General features: G+C 46.6%; 1 protein-coding gene across 4 annotated transcripts; it reads right to left on the bottom strand.

Moving 5' to 3' along the window:
- Positions 1-1796: 1796 nt before the first annotated feature.
- C5H2orf72 (chromosome 5 C2orf72 homolog) lies at positions 1797-10949 on the bottom strand. 4 transcript variants are annotated; one of them, XM_032480464.1, is made up of 4 exons: positions 9679-10949; positions 8064-8191; positions 6907-7020; positions 1797-4652 (listed from the first exon to the last, which is right to left on the bottom strand). In XM_032480464.1, the coding sequence occupies exons 1-4, from the start codon at positions 10580-10582 to the stop codon at positions 4617-4619; spliced, it is 1182 nt and encodes a 393-aa protein (XP_032336355.1). In that variant the 5' UTR covers positions 10583-10949; the 3' UTR covers positions 1797-4616. The 4 variants fall into 4 exon arrangements, with proteins under 4 accessions (XP_032336355.1, XP_032336356.1, XP_032336358.1 ...); XM_032480465.1 differs by lacking the exon at positions 8064-8191 and having other exon boundaries at positions 9572-10948; XM_032480467.1 differs by lacking the exon at positions 8064-8191 and having other exon boundaries at positions 6907-7017; positions 9679-10919.
- Positions 10950-24960: the final 14011 nt, after the last annotated feature.

Here is a 24960-nt window from a genome sequence, read left to right as displayed (position 1 = left end):
AGACAGGTCTCTTGCAGTCTTGCTGCCCTATCCCGTGGCTACTAGCCACAGGTGGCCACTTCAAATGTGATTAGTGCAACCCAGGAACTGATTTTCAATTCAATTAAATTTTTATTTAATTGAAATTTAAAGATACCTGATCAGTCATTGGAAAACTTTTAACTGTATTTGGAACAATTTGAGGATATAAGTCTATTTTTTCAACTATAAAATTATGATATCTAAGTATTTTGGATAAAAATTTTATATCTGAATTGGGCTGTAAGTGTAAAATTCTCATAGGATTTCAGAAATGTATAATGTCTTGTTAAAAATTTTAAATATTTATAGTTGATAACATCGTGGACATACTAGGCTAAATAAAATGTTATTACAATTAATTTCACCTGTTTCTTTTGATTTTTTTTTCCTAATGTTTCTAGAAAACCTAAAGCTACATATGTGCCTGGCATCAGGTTCCTCTGAGACAGGGCTGGTCTAGACCCACCCCAAGGTCTTGGTCCCTCTGCCCTCCCATTTGGGCCTGGCCTTTTGGCCTGCTTCACGGTCATGGCGGCTCTTTGTCAGTGGCACGTGCCGGGTCAGACCAGACTGGGGGCATAGGCAGAAGGTAAGACCCCTTCCTGTCAGGGAGCAGGGGGCTGGAGTGACTGCCCTGGAGAGAGCAGTGCCCCTGGGACGGTCAGGGTGAGGGCTGTCTGGGGTTAGGGTAATGATCTGAGGCAACACCCTGCTCTGAGACCTTGTTAACCAGCGAGAGCAAGAAAGAGCTCATGTGACAAGACAGAGACCCAGTTTCTGCCACCAGGACTCAGTCACAAGGACTAAGCTAAGTGCCTGATTACTCCAAGTGCAGAGCAGGACAGCAAAAAGCGTGACTTACAACTTAAGATCTGAATTTCTGCCTGAGTATTTCACTGGTCAAGGAACAGCCAGGCCTGGTCTGCATTTGCAGCAGGAGCCCTGGCTGGCACTGGGCAGCTCACGGAGGAAGCCAGGCAGGATTCTCGCTCTTGCCAAAGCCCTGGCCCCACAGCGGCCCTGGTGCCCTGTCCCACACCATGGTCTCCTGGAGTTGAATTCTGAGATCCTTGTGAACCACAGTACGGCCCAGTGGGGCAGTCTCTGCCCTGCTCCATGTTAGACAGCCCCATAGAGAAGGCAACCAGAGGGCTCTGGCTCAGGGCCCAAAGGCATCTGAGGGATATGTGTAATATCCTGGTTGTCACCCTTGCCTTGGACCTCATTTCCCTTTGAACTCCAAGATTACACAAGTGGCACGCAGCCCAGGCCAAATTCCACGTCTGTCCCAATCTTGATCCACTAACACACAAAATCGGGTCAGAGTGGGGTTACACAGGCCTTGGGTACAAAATAACCGATATCCTCCACTGTGTTGGCTGTGTTTGCCACTCAAACAGGACAAAGTGCAGCCTCCTCACCACAGGGAACAGCTCTGCAGCGTGGTTCTGCTACACTTTGAAGTACAGGCCGCTTTCAGGTTAACGTGGCTGCTGTCAACCTTCCAGCCTTCCCCAGGAAGGCGGGGTCCTAGGTCGTCTGCCCTGGGTAAGAGGGGTGTGTTTCGATCACAGGTTTGGGGGCCTCAGTCTTTGGCCTGTTGCAGGTTTGCCTTAAGGTGTTAGTTTGACAACCAAGGGACTCTTATGCAGAAAGTCTTGCAGACAAACTCTTTGAGAGGAGAGAAACTGACCCACGTCCCATAAAAGGTTCTCTGAGACTCCGCTGAGACTGTTTCATCTCATTGAACGTTCACATGGGTACACACACACTAATAAATACCAAGTTAAATGCTATTAAAAAAAAACCAACCTCTTTTTAAATATTTACTTATACTTTCCAGCTACATGTTTTCCAGTCCCAGCCAATAGGGTTGCAGAGATGTCATCCAGGGAGAGCTGGGGGATTTTCAGTCCAGACGATTCCAGAAGTCCTGCCATTTGCCCAGATGCCCTGCTCCCAAGGGTCCCTACAAGGAGCATTTTATGAGAATAAAGGGGAAGATCCATTCTGTTCTCGATTAGACAGCAGAGGTACTTCTTGGTTTTATTAGATATTAGGAATTACCGATTCAAGTCAGAGTCACATAACTGCTGCCATGTTAGAGAGATTAGTACCCAAGAGCCCAGACAGGGGCCTTACCTGGAGGCCCCCAGCCGATGGCTCCTGGTACCACTGACCTAATTCAGGGTTTCTGCCCTCAGAGGGGCCCACCCCAACCTTCATGCCATGTAAAGGTCCTTAGAGAAGAGACCCACCACCAAGGCCATCCCTCCTGGCACCGAACTCTTCTGTCTGCTACAAGACAGCAATGACACCGTTCCCAAAAGGATGCAGCTTAGCTTCGCAATTTCTCAAGGAAGCGAAATTGCTTCCTTGTCTCCTGCTGAGCATTCGGGAGGCAGAACCCACATGTCAGTAAAGAAAGACCTTCCCTCTTCAACTATTCACAGGAATACTGAAGGGAATTGAAAACCAATGTGCCAACTGCCCTTTACACCAGAGTCTTGCAGCCTCACCTGTCCCCCGGGGCCAGGACCATGCAGGTGGCGCATATGAATGAAGAGCTGTAGAGTGTGGTATAGGTCAGCGGGAGGGGGGCTCTAGTTGGCTGGGTGGGTGGGGGAGAAGTAGGAAACTGGAGAGGAAAACGTGCCCCATCCTTCACCCAGAAAACTAGCTTGTTTACGTGCAACTGCCCAAGCTTCAAATATTGGCAACAACTAAAAAGATTTCTAAACACAGCAGAGGCTGCTGTCTTGTGACTTCTGCCTTAGATAATTTCCTAACTTAAAAAAGCTCCCTCCCCTCACCAAATAATAAAACTCCAATCAAATGATTACAAAGAAATTAGCAGAGAAATAGAAAAATGCAGCAGCTTCAAAAATACCAGTCTCCCCATTTAAAACAAAATCAACAGTAATTTACCGAGTCCATGCCTATGTAGGAAGAAGTCAGCTGGGTCCTTCCTGTCATCCTTCCTGCCCTCACACTGATACGGGTTAGGCTCCCTATTAGAGAGGATAAATTGAGGCACAGGGCAGGGAGGGCTCCTCCTTAATCACAAGGAGCCCCTTGGCCACAAAGGTTTCCCATTTCTCATTTGGTCACCATGATAGCCAGGGCTGAAATAACTCATGCAAGTTACACAGTACCTCGCAGAGCGCTGGGCAACTAGTAGGCAAAATTGCATGTCTGCTGAATGAGTCAAGCAGGAGTGAATGGATTTGGCCACCTCCCTTAGATAGTGTTTCCTCCTAAGGAAAATCAGGAGCTGTCCTTGCCATTCCAAAGACTGGATGTCTCCAGGGGTTAGGTGAGGAAAACACGGGAGGTAATCCAGAGTTCCCTCTCCAAGTAAACAGATAGATGGACTTCCTGGCTTTTAAGGGAACATCACTGACCCTGACTGACTCATAAACAGAGAAAAAAGGGCTCTGGTCTGCGTCTGCTTTGACCTTGGGTTAGGACCTGAGATCAAGAGCAAGCCCCACGCCCTTGTAATCCACACCCATAACTTTCCTCCTGTTTGGTGCCATGGTTAGTTCCCAGCATCTTTATTTTCAAAGAACTTGGCACAGAAAGTCAATGTCAACATGAGGAAGAAAGACGGCCCTTTCTTCTTCCAGATGTGCAAAGCTGTTTCTGCCTTGGGCCTGCAGCACACGGACCATCTTGGCTCTGTGCGACGGGCCCCCAGGGAAGCTCTGGGAGTCGAGGTCCCAGGAAGCCCAAGCCTCCTGTTCTGAGGGACTCTTCCTAGAATTTGACCGGGAGGAGATTGTCTCATCTAGAGTTTGTCAAAGGGGCCATGATTGACATCTTGAGTGGAACAAACTTGTGCTGTTGGAGATTATTCTGCACACTGTGAAACGCCCACTAAATGTCAGGGGTTCCCCTCAGTCACAGTGACTTTCCTAACACACACACACACACACACACACACAAATTTCCAGTGCTGCCTGGAGGGGCCTGGTCCCTGGCTGAGAGCCATTGGGCTAGTAGCCCCCTTGTGCGTTTGAGAAACAGAAGCCCCAAAGGTTGAATGACAGGTCCAAGGCCACCCCCTGCCAGATCTGATGATTTCTGATCCAGAGTTCTTTCCAGCTGCACTTGAAGTGGTGGATGCTCATGCAAACAACCATGGGATACCACAGCACCACAGCACCTCAAAGTAGACAGCCATCTGTCTCAACGGCACAGAGAGAAAAAATAACCCCATTATGACCAGAGAGTATGCAAATATGAGGTGGGGGGCAGGTTTCCAGAGGATACACTTTCCCAGGTCCTGCTTAGCTTGCTAAATCCTGCTGCCTGGCTGGCAAAACTGTCAATCCAACAGCCCCCCTGGCAGCTGGCAGGTGGCAGGTGGCAGGTGGGGCCTTCGTAGTTACTATCATCCCAAGGTCAACATGGCGGCATGGCAGCTCAGTGAGAAGGAGCCAGCCCCCAGTCTGTAGATTAGAGCCGGGGCAGCCAGGGGTCCAGCCTTCATCTCAAGTCTCCATCAGGCTCAGCAGGAGTGGGAGCAACTCCATCACAGGCTCTCGACCCCTTTGCAGGATCGTCACAGTCTCCATTGGGGTAGATGGCTGTCAGTGCCAGCTCCTCCTCAGGGTCCTGGAAGTTATCTGGAACACAAGAGAAGGAACCATCCAATCACAAGATAAAGTTTATGAGTGGGTAGGCTAAGAACGAAAGGGAAGAAGTTGGCCCCAGTGACTATCTATTTTAAAAACACACCAAAACACTATAAAAAATCTTCTGTACATACCCTTTGACCCAGCAATTCCACTTCTAGGGTTTTACTCTAAGGAAATAATTAGTGGAACTGCTTGAGTCATCTTGCTGCCAGCCTCAGGATGAAATAATGCTGAGGCAGGCCCAGCAGAAAACTCAAAAACCTGGGTCCTTAATGGGGTCACTGGCCCCTGAATCAACTAGCCCTGAAGCTAACTCAACCTCTAGACTATCTTTTAGGTGAAATAATGAATTTCCTTGCTGCTTATGCTAGTTTGAGTCATCGTTTCTCTACCTGCGGCTGAAAATGTCCTGATTTGATGTCCGACAAAAGGACTGGCTGAGTACACTCTGGCTCACTCACATAATGGGATTCAGGCATTAAAAATGATGGATAAAATCCCATAGAACTAACTCAATAAAAAATGTTAAAAAAAAAATCCCATAGAACTAAACACACACACACAAGTACAAGTAAAATTTGGGAAATCTGAAAAAGGTCTGTGGATTGTTTCAATGTCAATATGCCAGTTGCGACATTATCCTGCAGTTTTGCAAGATGTTACCATGGGGGAACACCGGGCAAAATGAACACAGGATCTCTTTACATAATTTCTTACAACTGCAGGTGAATCTACATTTATCTCAAAAAAAAAAAAAGATGAAAGATGTTGACGTATAATTATTGCCGTGGAATATTGCAGCCACAATACGTTATTGATAAAGAAAGGTTCTAAAACAGTGTATGTAAATGTATGTATGTATTTATTGTAGATATTATAAATGTATAAGTATACTCCAGACATGCAATTTGCATCTTAATACATTCACTTCTGTATGAGACTAGACAATTACATGCTACAAGGGGAAGTTATCAAAGATTTACATGAAGTTGTGTATGAAGCCTTTGTTTTTGTTTCCTTTTAGTTTCCAGATACATCCAAAATGACGATGGAGAGGTTGAAGTTACCATTTTTGCAATTAAATATTTTAAATACGTGATGCATTTTGAAGATGATTTATATATTACATAGAAGTGAATTTATTAAAATTTAAATAGTATAAGGGGATATAAATAGACAAACAGAACAGTCTACCACAATTATAGTGGTAGTTACCTTTGAGTGATAGGATTAAGTGAATTACTTTTAATATTTATCTTCCTTCTTCTGTAGTTTTTGAGTTTTCAATTATGTAGGCAGAATTCCAGGATGATTCTCACCCCTTGGTGAACTCATTCTGCCTAATCCCCTCCTCTGAGTGTGGGTGGGACCTGTGAGTATGATAAGAGAGTCACGCCCTTGATTTGGGTATCTGATAAAGGTGATGGAGAGTCACTCCTGTGATTGTGTTATGTTAGAGGAGACTGGAGATTTCTCCTGCTGATTGAAGGGCCTGTGAGGGAGGGAGCTGTGGGGCCTCTTGGAGCTGACAGCCAGCAAGCCGGGGGACCTCAGTGCTCCAGTAGGGTGCAGTCTGCTTCTAGCTGGGCTCTGCTTCTGGTCTCTCCCTGCTCCTGCAGTCCAGTCACCTCTCTAAACACACCCCTAATCTGCACACCCTTGTTACAGAAGTCACCAGTGGCTACTGTTCCTGAGAGACTTGAGTCCAGGGCCCCGTTTTGGTTCCAACTCTCCTTTTCAGCCATGCCCCATCCCCTAATCCAGTCTTCTGCACCTCACCCCTGGGGTGTTCCTGACAGGGGTCCCTTTTCTGAGCTTGACATCATGCTCACCAGCCTTGTTCATGGTGCTCCCTCTCCAAATCTTCCCACTTAAGAAAACTTCCCCAGCCCCCAGCTCAAATGTCACTTGCTCTGTGAAACTCCCTGGATCCTCAGGGAGAGACAGAATGCTTTTGGCTTCAGATACTCTACCATGCGTGTCCAACACCTGTGGTACAGCCCTGCCCACACCGCCTTCCTTAGGCAGAGACTCCTGGGGCGAGAGCCCTGCAGACTGAGCCTGGGTGCCGGCTGCCCAGTGGTCCGGGTGGGCACCTCACATTACCCATCCTCATGCCCCACATGTGGCAAGTGCTCTATGGATGTCGGTCTACTTCAACCTACTGTCCCTGTGTGCATGTGACCACAATCCCAAGCCCCAGCCCTCAGGGTCCAGGAGGCCAGGGAGGTGACACACTCACCCTGAGCTGGGCCACTGGGGGAGGTGGCATCTGGGTCCTTCCCCCGGCTCCAGGGACCCCAGGAAAAGCATGCCAGCAGTGCTGGGAGGCCAGGTCTGTCCCAGGCTCCTTCTGCTAGAAAGAACACAAAGTCCCAGAGGAATGGGTCAGATGGTGCTCGACATGACTGAGAGACTTTTCTGTTCAGCAAACCAAGAGCTTCAGCTGTCAGCTGCCTTAGTTTCAACTGTCTGATTAAAAAAAAAAGATTCTGATTTGCAAAAGGGGATGGAGTTTTTGTACTTTAAAAAAATGAGCTGGAAAAAAGAAATACAGCTTTATATGTATTACCTCATTTCATCTTCACAAAAACCCTATGTAGGTATCATGTCAGGGAAACTACAGTAACAAAAATGACATTAAATTAATTACAATTATAGAGCACTGAAGACAAAACTCAAAGAGCAGTTACTTCCTCCCTGATTTTTAGTTCAAACTCTTTCTTAATAGGAACAGATTTCATCTTTTTTTGATAATCACACACAAAATAATTGCATATTGATTTGAGTTTCCTTATTATAATACCACCTCAGTTATCTGGAGATCACTTGAGATCCCCAACCATCTGGGATAAGGTTAACTGGAACAAAGTTTTTAAAAAGGACTCCAGGCAGCCAAAACACAGAAAGTCCTTGTTCATGATTCTTTACTTGGGGCCTATTTACTCTTAATTTGCACCCAACTCTAATAAGACTGGAGCCTTACTTTTCAACCCAAAGACAGCTGTATTAGGGATAAAATGGGTAAAAGGGCACTGCCAAGAGGCAGGCAACCTAAAACTGTAAGAATAGCTATGAGAGAGTGAGGAAAGAGATAGAGAAACTTTGCAATTGCTAGCAAAACCTTAGCAACATGAATCTGTGGTGCAGCCTACTGCAACAGCCCTGAAGAAATTACTGGACCATGAGTTATAATTACTCTCATGACCTTTAGTCATTAATGAAAGGTCTCATGTCCAGTATGTTTTTTATAGAAGTACAATCAAGTTTAAGGCAGTAGAGAATGACTCCCTTGCAAAATGTTAAGAAGTTTTAAGTGTTAGTGTTTAATGGGAGTCAAGGATTCCGCATGCCAAGCAGGGTGTGGGGAAATGGGGATACAGTGGTGATTAAACTTACAAGGGAAAGTGACAAAACCACGTGGTAAGAACTTGGAGAGCAGAAGCAGATTCTGGGATTTCGTTTGTGAACTTGCAAATGGGAGCAGGGAGGGTCAGGGAAGGTTTTCTGGAGGAGGAAGTCCAGTTCTGAATGAAGGAAAAGCAGAGTGGAAGAAAAGGCTTTTCATTCTGAGGCAACTGCAATGTATGCAAAAGCTTGGACGCCAGAGCAAGCTTGGCTCTGGGGAATTGAAAGTTGTTTGCTGGGAATAGGAGATGACTAAGAGAGTTTAAGGGCTCAGAAAATTTTCTAGGCACCAGTTGATTAGGGGAAAAGAATTTCCCCATGCGTCCACATCAGCAAAGGTGCTGGCATTGACATTCAAAATGACAATCCACCTCAGGACCTTCTCCAAGGCTTTCAGGATGGTTGTTGAGTTTCAAATTTGGCAGGTTTCCTCACAGACTCAACAGAAGGGTTGTGGGAAGGGATTGGGGAGGTTAGGGCAGGCTCTACAGCTGAGAGGGATGATCTTCACCTAGGCAGGCCAGGCTGGCAGGTAAGTCTGTGACATTTGTGACATCAGAGGTACCAGGTCTCCTTGCTGGAACCCCACCACCACCTGCACCCCCCACATCCCCACCCTTGGCACGGTTGCTGGATTAACACATCAGTGCCCAAGAAGGCAGAACACAGGCTCTATCTTCATTAACACTTTATCTAGAAGGGTCTGCAGAAGCTGGAAGGCTTGGAGGGCAGGAGATGCTGGAGAGCGGCAGGTGCTGGAGAGGAGTTGAGGAAAGAAGCTAGATTGTAAAGGACGCCTCTGCATTCCCCTGCTTTGCCAGATGAAGCTGTACTTAACGTCCATATTTTAATCCCGGGGCACTGGGAAGGTTCTGTAAGACCTTGTATACAGGGATAGAGGAGATTCTGACCCTTCTGCTGATGGCAACAGTCACCGGGGCTGGGAAGAGACCCTCATTCCCCTCTCCACACTTCAGGAGAGTGTGAAGGGAAGACAGGGAGACACCGCAGTGGGTGCACAAGCTGGAGGAGTAGCCAAGAAGGACTCGGAAGTTCTGTGCCCTCCGTCCCTTACATCCTTTCCCCCCACCTCCAAGTCCCGGCATCCTTGCCTTCTTCCTCTGACCCAGAGGCGCTTCCACTGTGAGTCTGCAACGTCGCACCCCTAGCTCCGTGCCTCGAAGCTCCTAGTACCGGAAACCCCCCCTAGTCCAAGTTCTGTCCTCCTCCCATCTTGAAACTAGCGCGTCCCAAGGCTTTCCTATCTCCTCCCCGTCTCTTCCTTTCCTCCCAACTCCCAGATGTTAGCCCAGCTCAGTCCAACCCTCTCTCCAACAACTCTCCTGACTTCTGCTTGTCCCCTACGTTTTCCTAAGCCTCTGTATTTCCCATGCACTCAGGACCCTCCCAGGACAGACTTGGCGCCTTGCCCAGGGCCCGCTCCACGCTAGCTGGGAGGCCTCGTGCTAGGTACCGCCCCTCTCCCGGCCTCAGTTTACCTCGGTGTACAATGAGGGTGCTGGCCTAAAGAGTTCCAACGTGGGGGCCTTCCCCCAGCCGCCGCCCGCGGCTCGCCTTCGCCCTCCCGGGCCCCGCGCCTCCTCACCTGGTCGCGCAGGCCCGGCGGCTTGCAGGGCCCTGCAGGCGGCCGCCTGGACGGCCAGGCTGGAGGCCGGGTGGCCGGGGCAGTAGGCGACCGCCTGCACCGGGCCCCCCGCCTGGCGGCCGAACACGGTGCGTAGCAGCGCCTCCAGTAGCCGCAGCTCCGGGACCACCGAGTCCTCCGCCTCGGCCTCGGCCACCAGCACCCCAACCAGCGCCGCGCCGGCCCGTCGCCGCCCGCGCACGTCCCGCAGCATCTCTCGCAGGTGGCGCCGCGGCTCCCGGGCGGCCAGCGACGACGCGCGGCACAGCACGAAGACCAGCGGCGAGCGGATGGCGCGCGCCGCCCCCGTCCGTAGCGCCTTCTGCGCGCCGGGCGCCCCGGGCTCGGCGCCCTCGGCCGCCGCGCCGCCCGGCTTGCCCGCGGCTCGCTGGGGCGGGAACACCGCGCGGGCGAAGTCCCACAGCAGCGCGCGGCTCTGCTCGCGCTCCCACAGCTCGCCCACCAGCAGCACCTGCCCGCAGCCGCCCGCCGCCTCCACCAGCGCCTGGAAGGGCGGCTCGGCCGGGCGCGCAGGCCGGGCCGCCAGCGCCTCCAGCTCACGCTCCATGCTCGCCGCCGCGCGCCTGCTGCGGCCCTGCTGGGCCAGCTGCCCGCCTCTCCGGTGGCGGCGGCGCCCGGGCCCGGGAGGACACGCCCCCGAAGGCTTCGCCCGGCCCGACCCCGGGCCCGCAGCCTGAGATCCCCGAGCTCTAGCCGGGAGCTGGGCGGGGGCAGAGGCTTTCTCCCCCAGCGGTCTACAGGTGGCGCCTCCCGCAGTCCCTGTGGCAGAGGCGGGGAAACTAAGCTGTTCATCCATCCATCCATCCATCCATCCATCCATCCATCCATCCATCCATCCATCCATCTATATACGTTCATCTGTATCCATTCAACAAGCATTTGAACACCTACTAGGTGCAGAGGAGCCAAAGGTGGAGAAAGACAGAAAATTATCATGTGAACAAATATACCTTCACAAACTAGATTGGATTGAAACGTGGAGCAGATATTTCTGAGGAGTTCTCACGGTTTGGGGACAGGGAGTTTTGGAGGCAGGGCTGCCCCTGACTGCTACTTTGGAGTGTTCAGGGTAGGAGTGGGCACCAGAGAAGGGGGTTGGGAGGTGAGAAAAGAAGGGAAGCAGCGGTCTCTTCTGTTACTTCTGTCCTTAATTTAGTTTTGGGCATTCAGCCTTTACCAAAAACAAATTGAAGGATCATTATTTCCACACATCCTTATTACCTGCAGAACACTTCCCTCGGCACTGGGGAGTGAAGGCAGATAGTGTTGCTCTCTGTGGAGCAGAAAGTCTAGGGGGTTGGAGGTGGGGCACTGATGGCAACCTGGTTTATGGGAGGGGAGGGGAGGGGAGGGGGAGGGGGAGGGGGAGGGGAGGGGAGGGGGAGTTGGGAGGGGAGGAGGGGGAGGGGGAGGGGAGGGGAGGGGAGGGGGAGGGAGGGGAGGGGAGGGGGCAGGAGGGTGTCAAAAAGCCACATCAGAAGCAAGAATGCATTTCCTTTCATTCTAAAGATCTAAGTCAGCTTTATCCAATAGAACATTCTGTGATGATGTAAGTATTTTATAATATCTGTACCATCCAATGCAGTAGCTACTACCCATATGTGGCTATTATTGAGCACTTGAAATCTGGCTAGTGCAGCTGAGAAACTGAATTTTATATTTTATTTCACTTTAATTAAATGTAAATAACCACATGAAGTGAGTGGCTAGGGCATTAGACAGTGCTGGTCAGGGCTCATTACCTCCCCTCTGTTACACTGTATATACCAAGGGCCCCTTTGGGTCAAGAACATGTTAATACTCAGCCCTCTCCTTCACCATATAGCCCCAGTCTGCTTCATGGTGACCCCATTTCCTGCCCCCTATAGTTATGTTGAAACATCTCCTCCTGGAGGGTTTGTATGTCCATTTAATAAAACAAACCTTTTGGGAGCACCTTCTGTGTACAAACACTGGGGACTCAAATATATACAAAGCAGCCCTGCCCTAAATCTGATCATTTAGCAGTGGTTTTAGCCAATGTTTGGGGGAAGAACCCCATATCTTTGTTGGAGTCTTAAAATGACCTCTTGCCTTTCTGTACCATCTTTGTCTGGAACAGGGGTCCAGGGGCTTGGGTGGGAAAAGCACAAGATTTGGAGCAAAAAGCCCTGGGCTGGAGTCAGTTTGGGTTCCAGCACCAGCTCAGTGCTTCAGTCAACCACCCTGCATTTATTAAGCATCTCTACCATGCTGTGTGCCTGGTGCTGGGAAGACAGCTGCGAACAGGACAAGTTCCTACCTCTGTGGAGCTGATGGTCTAGTGGAGACTGGGAAAGACAGACGATAAACAAGCAAACACATAAGTAACAGCTTCAGATGGTGATTGGTGCTGCGAAAAGAAATAATGCAGGGCTGACAAGATGGTAATGTACTTGAGATGCTGGCCTCTTCCTGTAAATACAATCCTAAAGATGTCCCAGAAGCAAGAGGGAAGTTGAAGAGGACTGAGAAACCAATGTAAAAACCACAAGAAGCACACTGCCCCCTACCACTGTCCAGGAGGCAGCAGGCAGCTGGGTTGTGGTGTGTGGGAAGGAAACAGAAGCCCCTTCCAGATAAGAGCTGGGTGCCCTAGAACAGGATAGGCTAAGTGAACACCTTACAATGTGCTCTTTTCTCTGCCCACTTTGGTTTCCATAGACCATTATCCAGCTCTAGCCCCATTTCCATTTACCCCCCCACCCCATGGCACTGGAAGGCAGAAAACTGTTGTAGCCTCAGATGGAGCATGAGGCTGAGGTTAGAAGTACAAACTAATAAACCTGCAGCACCTAGCAGTCCCTTCTTCCCCCTGCCTGGGTCAGGGCATTACATCCACAACACCTAGCTTGTGAAAAGAGCAGTGGCCAGGAGAGTGTGCCCAGAAGTTGCCTAGTAGTGAGAGGGGGTGGCAGTGGCACATGCGGAGTAGCCAAGTCACACTATAATGCCAGAAGCAATTCCCATGCCCACCTGTATTCTTTGAGCTCCTTAGGAAAGATACAAAGTAAAACCTAAACATTAGTCCCTTTCAGATTTACCCACTGCCAGCCAAGGTAGCTGATATCCAGAGGAACGCGAGCTCGCTGAAAAAATTAATCAGATTTCTGGAAAATGTAAGACAGTGCCGATTTAATCAATATATGAATTAAGATTCATCTCAATCACCAGTAACACAAACTCCAAATAACAGTATCATACATGCAATGAAAGTATTTTCTTCTCTTGTAGAAGTTTGAAGGTGGACAGTTCATGGCTAATAGAGTAGCTCCATTTTGCTAGGTCTTTGAGGACTCAGGTTTCATTCCAGATCAATGCTCCCCTATTTTGTCTTCATGATCCAAGCTGACAGCTAAAGCTCCAGCCATCACATCTGTGTTCTAGGCAGCTGGCTAGCAGAGGGCTGAGGAAGGAACAAAAATCAATTGACTTCAGATTTCTTAACAGCAACACTGGATTTAAGAAGATATTTGAATATTTTTAAAGTATCAAAGAGAAAGAACTTTGAACCTAGATTTTTGATCTCCAGCTAAATTAACAGGTTTTTAAGGGATCAGAGGGTTTATCACGTATAGCCCCTCTTTGAAAGCACTGTTAGGGGAAGCGTTCCAACAGGAAGGGAAATGAACACGGGCGTGTTGAATAACAGCAAGTAAGAGGGATTAAATCACTTGTTTCAATTATTGTCTAAATGGTGCCGTGTAGCACCAGCAAATCACAGCCTGGGTGGGCATAAGACGAGAGGGTGGCAGAGCGGGTGGGGGCTCTACCAGGTAAGGGAATTGACCCCATCTAGGTCACCTTTTTGAGAAAAAGAGGAAAACATATCAGCAGACTAGAGAGGAACTCTCAAAGGGGCCAGTGTTTTTGTACTTTCTTACAAGGCTTGTCTAAAACCAACATGCTGCCTCTGGAACTCTTTATTCTCTGGCTGTAAATTTCCAGGTAACAATCCCAAACTTCCTACTGACGGGATGGAGGATGGATCAGAGAGGGCAGAGTGTTAAACAAAGGTCAGAGTCCAGGGCCAGCAAAGTTTATCTTTACCTGTGCTATTTACATGGCAAAGGTTTAGGTATTAAATTAACAAGAAATTGCAAAGACCTTAGAACAAAGGCAGGAAGCCAAGAATATTTTTCCTTTACTCTGTCCATGCCCTAAAAAATCATAAAACAAACAGGCTTTTTCTTACTTCTCTGGTTTATCAATGGAGATACAAAGTGAAACTAGGATTTCTGAAGCAATTTGCTTCTTAGTGTTCGCTCAAGCAGAACGTGGGAGGAGGTGTGACAGAAAAGTGTTGATTTGGTAAACAAGGAGCAATCTTGGTCTGGTGGCTGGTGCCTCCAGTCTCCTCTCTTCTCCCTTTCTTTCATCCTACTCTCCTTTTCTTCCCTCTTCACTCCCTGCTTCTCTTCTCCCCTCTTTCCCTGTCTCCACCTCTGCCTTTATTCCTCTTCCATCACCCTTTTGTCCCTCTTTCTTTCCTTTCTTTTCTCCCTTCACTCTCTATTCTCCCCAAAACAATTGTATGAGGAAAGTGGGACCTGGGGAGACTCTATGGGCTCCCTGGTGAGCCAGATAGAGGGGAAAAAGATCTTAAATGTTCAGGAGACCACGGAGAGGAAGAATATTAGGGAAGCCTCTTGGACCACAGAGGAATGAGGTTGGGATAGGAGGAGGCATGGGAGAAAGTTCTAAGACAGTCCAACAAGGGGCTGTGGGTCCCACTGTGGGGCAGCCCTCTGCTGTGTCCTGGCTGCTGGATGGCCAGACAGGGCACCACTGAGCTAGGACTTCATTTCCTCATCCTTGGGGCAGAAAAATTTTCCCTCCCTTCTAGATTCTTCGGCTGGTCTAATAGGTAAATTGACAGAAGGCAAATTAATAGGAGAAAACCAGTTGCAATTATGTACTGGAGCTTCACAAAGACGGGAAATTTAAGGGCAGCTGGGTGATTGAGGCTTATTCTCCATCCTGAGCTGAAGAATGGGATAGGGGCCTGGGGCTCCAGAGGGGAGGAGGGCCACTCCCAGGAAGATGAGAAGAGCAGATGGTTGCAAGCATATGTTTGCCCTGCTGTGCAGGTTAAGTCTTTCAGAGGTTAAAAAAAAAAAAAAAAAAGTAGGGGAGGGCATATCTCAAGTGGTAGAGCGCATGCTTAGCGTACACAAGGTCCTGGGTTCAACCCCCAGTACCTCCTCTAAAAATAAGTAGGTAAACCTAACTACCTCCCCCCCAAATAAATAAATAAAATAAAACAAATTAAAATAAATAAATAAAATTTAAAAAAACAAATGGTAATTTAAAAAAAATTTATCTCTGGTAATAGCTGACTTTTTGATACAGGTCTCCTTCCTAAAATCTTTGAAGCAGTCATGGGAGAGGCAAAAAGCTTTTCTTAAGTTTGCTGGGTCTTGATCGCCTTCAGCTCAAAACAAATTATATGCCAAAGGGGAAACATTTTGGGGGCAGCATATCCTGTTCCCCTTCATGGGCCCCTACCTGGCCAGGACTAGCTCCCATCAGGACGCAGGGAGTGCAGCTCTCTGAGACAGCTGGTGTTCCTCTGGGGGTCAAGCATCTCAGTTTTACTGGAACTCCAGGGGTCTAATAAAGGTTTGTTAAGAAGCCTGGGAGAGGATGCTGTGAGCCAGGGCTTAAACCCCTACTGTACCCCTGCTGGGCTCAGTGGTGTCAGAAGAAGAGGCGGGTGGACCTGCCTCCCGTCCCATCCCCGGCACACCGCCCCCTGGACACCTGCACCGGCTGAGTGAATTGTGGGGCAGGGAGGCAATCCTCCATCAGTAGAAACCTGTACTCCCACCGTGTTGAGCCCATCCCACCCCTACCCATCCTCTGAGGGGCATAAGGGAGGGGACCTGGGAGTAACAACTGAGGGAACTTCTGTGTGAAGCACAGGCACCAGCCAGCTCTACTTGGCATTGGGAGAGGCTGACAGGCTCGCCTGAGCAGGGCGCACATCTGCGTCACCAGCCCAGCGCAAAATGCAGCCTCAGCCTGCAGCCTCAGAGAAGGCATCTGCACCTGCTGCCCCGGCCCTGGCCCCAGCCTCAAGGTGACTTCATGAGGCTCTGTCAGCACCTGAGGCTCTGGCGGGACAAGGAGGGCGCGATAGCTTACCTGTGCTGTAGGGACATGGTGGTGACCTCAAAGCCACTTACCTCCTTTAAAATCCACCTGGCCAGATCAAGTTAGAGCTTGAGAGTGAGTCTACACAGATCCAGCCTTGTGGGAGAATGGTCAAGAAGGGCCAGGAAGCGACTAGGGTCTCTAAGAGCTGAATGGGGCCTTACCTCGCCCCAAACATGAATGTACCAACCTCACTGGACCAGGCACCCTTACCTGCCAGGCCCCTCGAGGTCTGAGTAGGATTAAAGGGCAGTAATCATAGGAGGTGTCTCCATTCCTCAGTCAAGGCTCAGAGCAAGCACCTCTTTATAGACTTCTAAATACATGCCAGCTGTGTCCATGGGGTGGCTCTGAGGGCTAGCGCTCACTATGGGCTCCTGCCCCAGGACCTGTGTGTCTCATTCTGGGCACTTTCTGCAGCCACGTGATCTCCAGCTGATGAGCTCTAGGAAGTGTGTGTGTTTTGGGGATATGGACAGTGGGTGATGTCATGATCGCTGTGCGCAGGGGGCCTGATACAGGACAAGTGGCTGTTAAATATTAATTTTATGAAAACATTTCTTGCTCAGTCCAGCTCCGGGCCAGCTCTTCTTCTACCCAGAGGGATGAATCAAGGAATCAGAAGAATGGGCTCAGTGAGTGCATGGAAGGAAACACGGGTTTCACTGCCAGATCTATGTGTTTGATGGAACCTCCCAGGTCAGAGGCTTCCGTGATCCCTGGCTTGGAGGCTGCTCAGCTTACCAATCTCAGGTTGTGTTGGGTGAAGTCAACGGCAGTGTTGCCAGTGACATGATGGTGGCAGGCATTGGGGGGACAATGAAGCCCTCACCTCATAGCTTTAGGAGATGCCTCTTATCACTGGTAGCGGCAGCTGGAGAAGCAACTGGCCATCTAGAAGATAGGCTATTACTATTGTCTTGTGAGGATGATTTCTGTGGCTTTATTGACAACTTAGCTTAGATTGGTCTTCAACATTAGACAATGAGAAGAAGGGGTACTTACTGTGACAGACACTGTTGGTTCCCTACTCACTGACACTCATGTTTATTGAGCCCTGATTTTGTTACAAAGGCTATGGGCCCAGCCTTGGGGGTTGGATCACAAATAGGTGAAGCACCCATGAAATTCTTATTCTTCTTTGCCAGTAATTGGTCCTGGGGTGGGGATGTGACTCAATTCTAGCCAATCCAATACAGGAGAAGGTTCCCTGGGGAGACTTCTGGGAAAGATTTTCTTCCCTGAATATGAGAGGTGAATAGTCCTTTTTGGCCTGTCATCTTCCTTCTTGTGTGGGACACTGTTGTATGGACTTAATATCTGGAGCTGTGGCAGCCATAGTGTCATCATGAGGGCAAGGACAAGACAATCAGGATCTTGGGAAAACTCAGTGAACCCATGTACTGTTAGAGCATCTAAGACATCTCACCAAGTCTAGGCACAATATCGTCAATACTGTAGACCAGTATGATATCCTGCTGAATTGTGAGGTGGCCAAGGTCCATCCAGCACAAAGTCCAGAAGCGAAATGAAGGAAACATGCTGCCATCCACTCCCTCCCCACCCTTTTTCTGCACTGGCCAGATGGGAGGGTTATACGGGGCTGTGAGAGGAATCACCCCCTTATATATGCACACCCCTTCACCTCGTTCACAGTGACACTAACACCTGTACTCCCTGCTGGGATGTGGTTTTCCTTTAGATTTGCTATTTGTTAAAAAGAAAAAAAAAGGTAGGGGACTCCAAGGGCTTCCCTTTTGTGCTTTCTATCATAATAGTCTACTTTTTGGGTCACAGAGCCAAAATATGGATTCTGCCTGAAGTTTAGGGTACCTGTTCAACTATACCCAGATGCTGGAGAAGTAATGGGTTCAGGATTCCACGAGTCTTACTACAAGCAGGACTCCAGTCAGAGCTCCATTTATCACCCAATCCGGTGATGTTCTGGTCCCCCAGTGATTAGTGTTAGTTCAGACCTAATGTTGTAAATTCCCTGAAAAGGACTGATTCATCCCTTTCCCCATGGCACAATTGTCAAGTGTATGGTCAGATCCCTCGAAGGAAAAGCAGAATTAAGACAGATAAACATATACGTTTGATATTATCATATGGTATTTAAACATTTTTTAATTTTTAAATTTTTAAACAGCAGTTTTTTTGTTTTGTTTCAGGCAACACAGTTTTTTTTTTTTCTGTTTCTGTTTTTGTTTTTTTAAAATATGGTCTTTTCCTAAGGGGACCCAGTTTCCATTTAATTCAAGGGGCTATGAACTGACACATCAGAGAAGCCACTCTACCACTCTGGGATCTGAAATCAGAGAGACTATTTTGATAGCAGTATCTCCCCAGTAACAGTCTGCTTGGGATGCTGGCCCTGGCATCACTGATCCTGGCCCCTCAGAATTATGTTGTTGGACTCTTGGCTCTGTTGTAGCCACTGTGAGTACACTGTGAAAAGTCTCTAGTTGACCACACGGCCTTTGCTTCACTCCTCTGCAATTCAGAGTCCTTGGCAGGAGTATCTAACTGGCTTAGTTTAGGTAACATGACCATGTACTAATTATAAAGAAGCTGGGAAAGAGAATATTTGATTCCCCTTTGGCTTCCATAGAGAGTAGATAAGAAGCTTGCTTTTCATCTGCCCTAGAGGCCGGGCAGCCAAATTTTTGGTGATTTTTATCTTTACTTTTTGCTTATCTATGTGGTTGGACATTCTTTCTTCCTTTCTTTCTTCCCTCCTTTCTTCCTTCCCTCCTTTCTTCCTTCCCTCCTTCCTTTCTTTCTTTCTTTCTTTCTTTCTTTCTTTCTTTCTTTCTTTCTTTCTTTCTTTCTTTCTTTTATTGAGGTACAGTTAACATATAACATAACATGACATATAATATAACGAGTGTACAACATAGTGATTTTATATTTGTATATACTGTGAAATGATCACCACAATAAGTCTAGTAAGCATCTAGCCCCATACATAGTTATAAAATTTTTTCTAGAATGAGCATTTATTACATGTGAAATTTTTTTAAAGGAGTCTGTCATTTTATATATTTTTTAATCAACCAATTGCAAAGTTACAATTATTATACATGTTAGGAGGAGGGAAGGCATTAAAAATGGTTCTTGGACCTGAAAAGATCAGGAATACTAGCCTAAGAATTTGGGACCTCAGTCATTTATGTGTGAGGGTGAAACCCAAGTGGCCTGCCTGGGTCCTGCTGGGATCCTCTGTAGGGGACGTCTGGTGCCCTCTATTCAAGCTCTTTGATTTTCAGAAGAGGTTGTTAACCTGCTCCCAGCTCAGCTGCCTGTTCAAACACTGGAGTCTACACTTAACCAGCAGTAGATCAAAGCCACAACCTCAAACTTAGCAAACATTTGCTTGAATTGAAAAACATTTATGAAGATTTGTCTTAACAGTAATACACATTCATTCACGCATGAGAGCTCTAATTCTCATTAGCATTTATTTTGGGGTTGAATACTACATCTTAGATGATCGCATGCTTTCTCTTCCTATTAGGATTGTTTTATTTGAACCTACATGGAGTCATGCCATTGACTTAAAGAAGGAAGACTAGAATCACCAAGTCCATGGCATTCACTATTTTATTTACTATAAGGATATTTTTAGGGCCTTGTTCAGTATGAAAACACATGGAAGCAATTCCTTTCTGGTCTTGGAATTAAACATCTGATTGGTTTTTAATCTAATGGACATTGTGAGTAAAACAGCTGGTCTTGTTTCTTTCTTTGCATGGGCTGCTAGGAAACTCAGAGTGAAATTGTGGCTCATAGCTAACAAGTGTAGAGGACTTTCATGGCAAGCATTTTGTGTATTAATCTTATCCCTGGCTTCATATGATTTCTCCTAACCTAATTTTCTCTTCTTCCTTTAGGAGGACTTTAGTCCTCTCTGATTTCTTTAAAAAATATTTTATTAATATATTTTGTAAGCAAACCTAAATGTTTTAACTTTTTCAGTCAGGGTAGAATAAAGACACACATTAAATATTTAAAATGTTTTCACTTGGACTTATACTGAACTCTGTGCCATTCTCTAATCTAGGAAGCTCAGGGGTTTTATTGAGTTTAAAGTTCTAATTTCAGTCTTTGAGAATAATCATTTTGTCACTACTCCTGTGATTCCTGTGGTAGAAAGAATTTTCATCCACTTGTATTCTTTCAAAACACCTTTTCTTCCATCTGATGTTTATTTTACACCCAGCACAAAAGTTATGAACTTAACCTTTATTCTCTGGATAGTGGAATGGGATTCAGAAACTCACATCTTCATGCAGCTTTGTAATCCTGTAGAAGAATTCTAAGAATTTTGAGTTTTTAAGCTTTTTTTCCTCTTTGAACCTGGATCTGGTACAGATCAACATTAAAAAGTCACTAGTTCGTCTGAGAGGCAAACTTAAGAACAACCTGCAGTCCCTGAGGCTCATTAGAGCCTCCACTGGCCTCTCACTCCCAGTCACCAACACGTACAACAGGGACATAAAAAACCAGTGTCTGTTTACAGAAAAAAGGCATGTGTTCATTATGGAGTAATTCTGAAGGCAGTGATCAATCTTCTTATCAGCATATTTCTTGTAGAGGAAAAAAAAAACCCAGAAAGTAAAGACCATAAAAAAGAAAAAATATCACCCATTGTCCTATTATTAACAGCTAGGGGGTTAACTATCAAGATTTTTTAATAAAGTATTTATTATATTCAACAAATATTTACTGAGGGCCTGCTGTATGTAAATCACTGTGTGATGTCCTAGAATAAATATAGCAGTGTTTAAAACTAGACACAGCCTCTATTCTATGCCTCCTACCCTAGATCTGCTCTACCAGAGCCCGTTTATACAAATGCCATCACCCGGTATACAGTGTTCTGACACCTGCTTTTCTTCCTGGACCGTATATTCTGGATATCTTGTCATGTCAACATCTATACACTGACATTGTCGTTTCAAAAGGCTGAATAATTTTATGTAGATAACTAACCAGTTTATTTTAATCAGTCCCCTAAAGTTGGGACCTTTTAGACAATTATCAAAAGCACCTCTGTTGCAACCTGACACATACAGACCTGTGTGCTGGTCTTATGATTTCAAAATGTTCTTCAACCTCAGATGCACCAGTGTGGAAAACTGGCCCCAGGTCGCCCATAATCTTTCTGGGTTTTCTAGCTCAATGACTTCTGTCTGTACCTTGGTAATCATCTTGTGCATGAAGCCTGACTCATTCACATTCAGGTCTAGCTGACCAAGAATGCTCAGGAGATGATGGAAGAGAGCGTCTGGCTTCTTCCTTCTAATGGCCTTAGTTTCTGCAGTGACGGCATCCTCTCTTGTTGATCTTGGAGTTAATGGTTACACTGCTTCGTCACTTCTGGTGGTGGAAGGAACCAGCTCCCTTTCTATTTATGCCTCCTTTGAGACCTGACACCCTTTTCCTGCATAATCCTGGTGCTCATTAAGTGTGTCTTTGATAGATGAATGAACAGATTCCAGGACTGGAGACATGGTGTGGATGAGGGACAGAGAGTCCACAGGTAGAAGGTGACATGCAAGCGGTGTTAAGCAGGCTTGAGTTCAGTAACATGGATAAGTTCAAGACAAATATTTCAGTTTCTTAAAACAAAAAACAAAAAACACTAGAAGCAATACCAAGGAGCTTAACTAAAAAGTTAATAGAGGAAATAAATGGCAAACTAAATGATATTTAGTTCACTCAAAATATTGCAGAGAAGGGTGAACAGAGGGAAAAGAGTTTATGGGATAAACAGAAAACTAAACTAGGATGGTAGATTTAAATCTAACCATCTTAATAGTTATTTATATCAATGAACTAAATACTTTAATGTGACAACAGAAATTGTCAGATTGTATTAAAAATCATATAGAACACTTGCCAAGATAGACCATAAGATGGGCCCTGAAACGAGTCTTAATAAATTTCAAAGGATTGAAAACACACAGGGTACGTTATCTGAGGTATTCAATTAGTCATCAATAAAATGTCTAGAAATCCCTCAAATATACGGGAATTGAGCAACACACTTTCTAAATAACCCGTGGGACAAATGAAAGCATCACAAAGTGAAATTAAGAAATATTTTAAATTGAGTAAGAGTGAAAATAAAACACCAAAGTTTGTGGAATGCAACTAAATCAGTATGAAGATTCCTTTTGTTATAGCTGTGGATGAGGGATGAGTATGCGCCCCCTTTCCCCTCAGCTTTTTGAATAAGAGGGTATCTATTGCATTCTCCTATCTCTGCCTCACCAGTATTTGTCAGGTAGGTGTCAGGGAGCTAACTGGTCTTTGTAGTCCACAGGCCTCTGCATCTATGAAACCAGAGCTGAGAAGCCACACTTGAGGACCACAGCTGAAGAGATCACCCAGCCTGGGTCTGATTCTGCTGGTAAGACCCTGGACTTCAAGGCTGAGTCTGATGCTGGAATGGAAAGACATTTTGGAAGTTTTGTTTTGTTTTGTTTTGAGAGGTGACTGTCAAGTGGTTATGAATCATTAGGAGTTTAGAGGAGTTACATTGGTGGCCCCCAGTGAACCATGCCTTCTGGCATTCACATCCTTGGGTAGTTCCATATTGACTCAAGGCTAATGTGACATTAGCAAGGATGACGTAAGCAGAGACTTGAAAAGTGCCTGCACAATAGGGTTTGTCCTCCTGAAACACTCCTGGGACTTCAGCTGCCATGTGTAAAGAAGCCCGTATCAGATGACTGAAAGGTGAGGGTGGTGTGGAGAGAGACGTGGGAGATGAGAGACTATCTTGGGTGCTTTCACCGAGCTCCCAGCTGGATGCAGCCGCCTGAGTGATCTCAGCTATACTGTGAATCTCCCAGGTGAGCCCCGGTAATCCACAGAATCATGAGAAATAACAAATCATTGTTTTAAGCCATTAATTTGTGGGGTGGTTTGTTATGTGGCAATAGATACCTGGAACACACAGGAAACTTTGGAACCAGAAGAGTTGTTCAGAGCTGTCTCATAGAAACAGGAGTCCAGGTCTTTTTACTCCCTGGAGGAGAGCAGAATTGGCCATCCCACAATGTGCTACTTGGTATGTGGATTATTTTAAGCTGAAGGCAATCAAAGCCCAGTAGACTCAGAAAAAGCCTTTTACCTCTCCCTTAACTACCTAAAAGAATTTAGACAGAAGGCCTCTACCAGAAAGAGAGCTATTACCAGAGATGACTTAAAAACAACAGCAACAACAAAAGCCCTGAAAGACATCTGCCCGGCAGAGCAAACATCTGATTATAGCATCTCCTCTTCTCACCTTCCTGGGAGTGGCCCTCCTCCGCTTTGGAGCCCCAGGCCTCTACCCCTTTCCTTAGCTCAGGATAGTATATAAGCCTCAACTGCCTGACTGCCTTTGAGTTTTGTATTTTTATAGAGCTCCCTTATATATGAAATTAAATTTGTTTTTCTCCTGTTACTCTGTATTACATCAGTTAGTTATTAGACCAGCCAAAGAACCTAGAAGGGAAGAAGGGAAACACTTTCTTCCCCTACCCTACAGACCTGTCATTACAACCATGCTGCCTCTTGGAAGATGGTATTGTCTTGGGTGAGGCAGCATTTTTTTAGCCAAGGGCAAGTCCCAGAGATGGGCACAGTTGTGAGCGGTTATAGCCAACACTTCTGGCATCTAGGGGAATGAGTGCCTTGATCCGGGGAGCATAGTCCAGCATGCACTACAGTCATGTTTCTATAGACTTCCACTACTAGCCCACTGGGGGATATAGGAAAGGGGCTACAAATAACTTATCTGATGCCAAGACCATCTCCTGGCAGGATGTGCCTGGCTTAAAGGAAGGCATAAAGAATTAGTCTCTAGACACATGGTAGGTGGACCAATGAAGGTAACTGACCAGGATTTCTGGTGCTAGGGAAGTACTGCATGGCCATGACTGGCCATGGTGCAGTGAGATCAAGCATTACTTTTTCCACCCTGACTCATTTCCGTTTCCATTACTCAGGCTGCGGAGGTAAGGACAGTGAAGATGTCAGGCAGCTTGTTCTTAGGGCCCCAAACATGGAGAGAGAGGTGTAGGGCAAGACTGAAGAGGGTATCAGGGGCCTGGAAATCAGAGGAGAGGCATTGAGAAGGAATTCTGTGTGAAAAAGTACGTATGTTTAAGGATGTTCCCTGTAGTACTGTTTATAAAAGTGAAAGATTGGGAAAACGTATATATCCATCAGTAGGTGAGCGATGTGTTAAAAAAGGAACAAAACGTATTGAGAATGCATGTGAGTTGATTGCTTCCTTAGCATTTCATGCTTCCTTACTATAATAACGTAATTTTGATTCACATAATCTGCCATCCCTCTTGCAGTCTACTCATTTCAGGGAAGCTAACCCAACCCAACTCATGGGTGGGCTCTGTGTGGTCTAAGCCAATCAGCACACTCCAGCCCCTCTGCCCCACCCCATCCACATCACTTGGGGTCATGTGACCCAAGGTGGTCCAATTAGAGTGAATTGTGTAAGACTCTTCCTTGGAATGCTGGGAGAGGAACAGACTTGTGGACACTTTCTCTGGAGGTGGACAAAGACCGTATTACAGCAGCAAGGGAGGCAATATTTTCCCTGTACTGTCTTAAGGTTTTTCAGCTGGGCCTGAGATTTAAACTGACTGTAAGGCAGATAAATGGGAGAAAAGCATACACTTTTATATGACATGAGAGCCCTCACAAGGGAATGAACACCCCAAGAAATGACAAAACCTACATGCTTTTACATTAGGTTTAACAAAGAGAGGCAATTGTAGAAAAGTTACTAAACTATCTGGGGAGGCTAAGGGAAGATAAGAATTATTTTAATGAGGTCTGTTTGTATAGAATTCTCTCAGTCTCAACTTTTGCTCCTTGAGGTAAGAATATTGCTTGCTTTCTGGTACAGGGAGGGCTACTTTGACATGGGAGATTTTATCTCCTGTTTTCAGGAAGAACAGGGAGACTAGAATGCCTTTCTTGCACTATCTGTGTTTTAAGTACTTTTTGCTCAAAATATCTTTATGCCAA

The sequence above is a fragment of the Camelus ferus genome, chromosome 5 (genome assembly GCF_009834535.1).
Source record: "Camelus ferus isolate YT-003-E chromosome 5, BCGSAC_Cfer_1.0, whole genome shotgun sequence".
Lineage (NCBI taxonomy): Eukaryota > Metazoa > Chordata > Mammalia > Artiodactyla > Camelidae > Camelus > Camelus ferus.
This window is presented reverse-complemented; position numbering and strand designations above follow the sequence as displayed.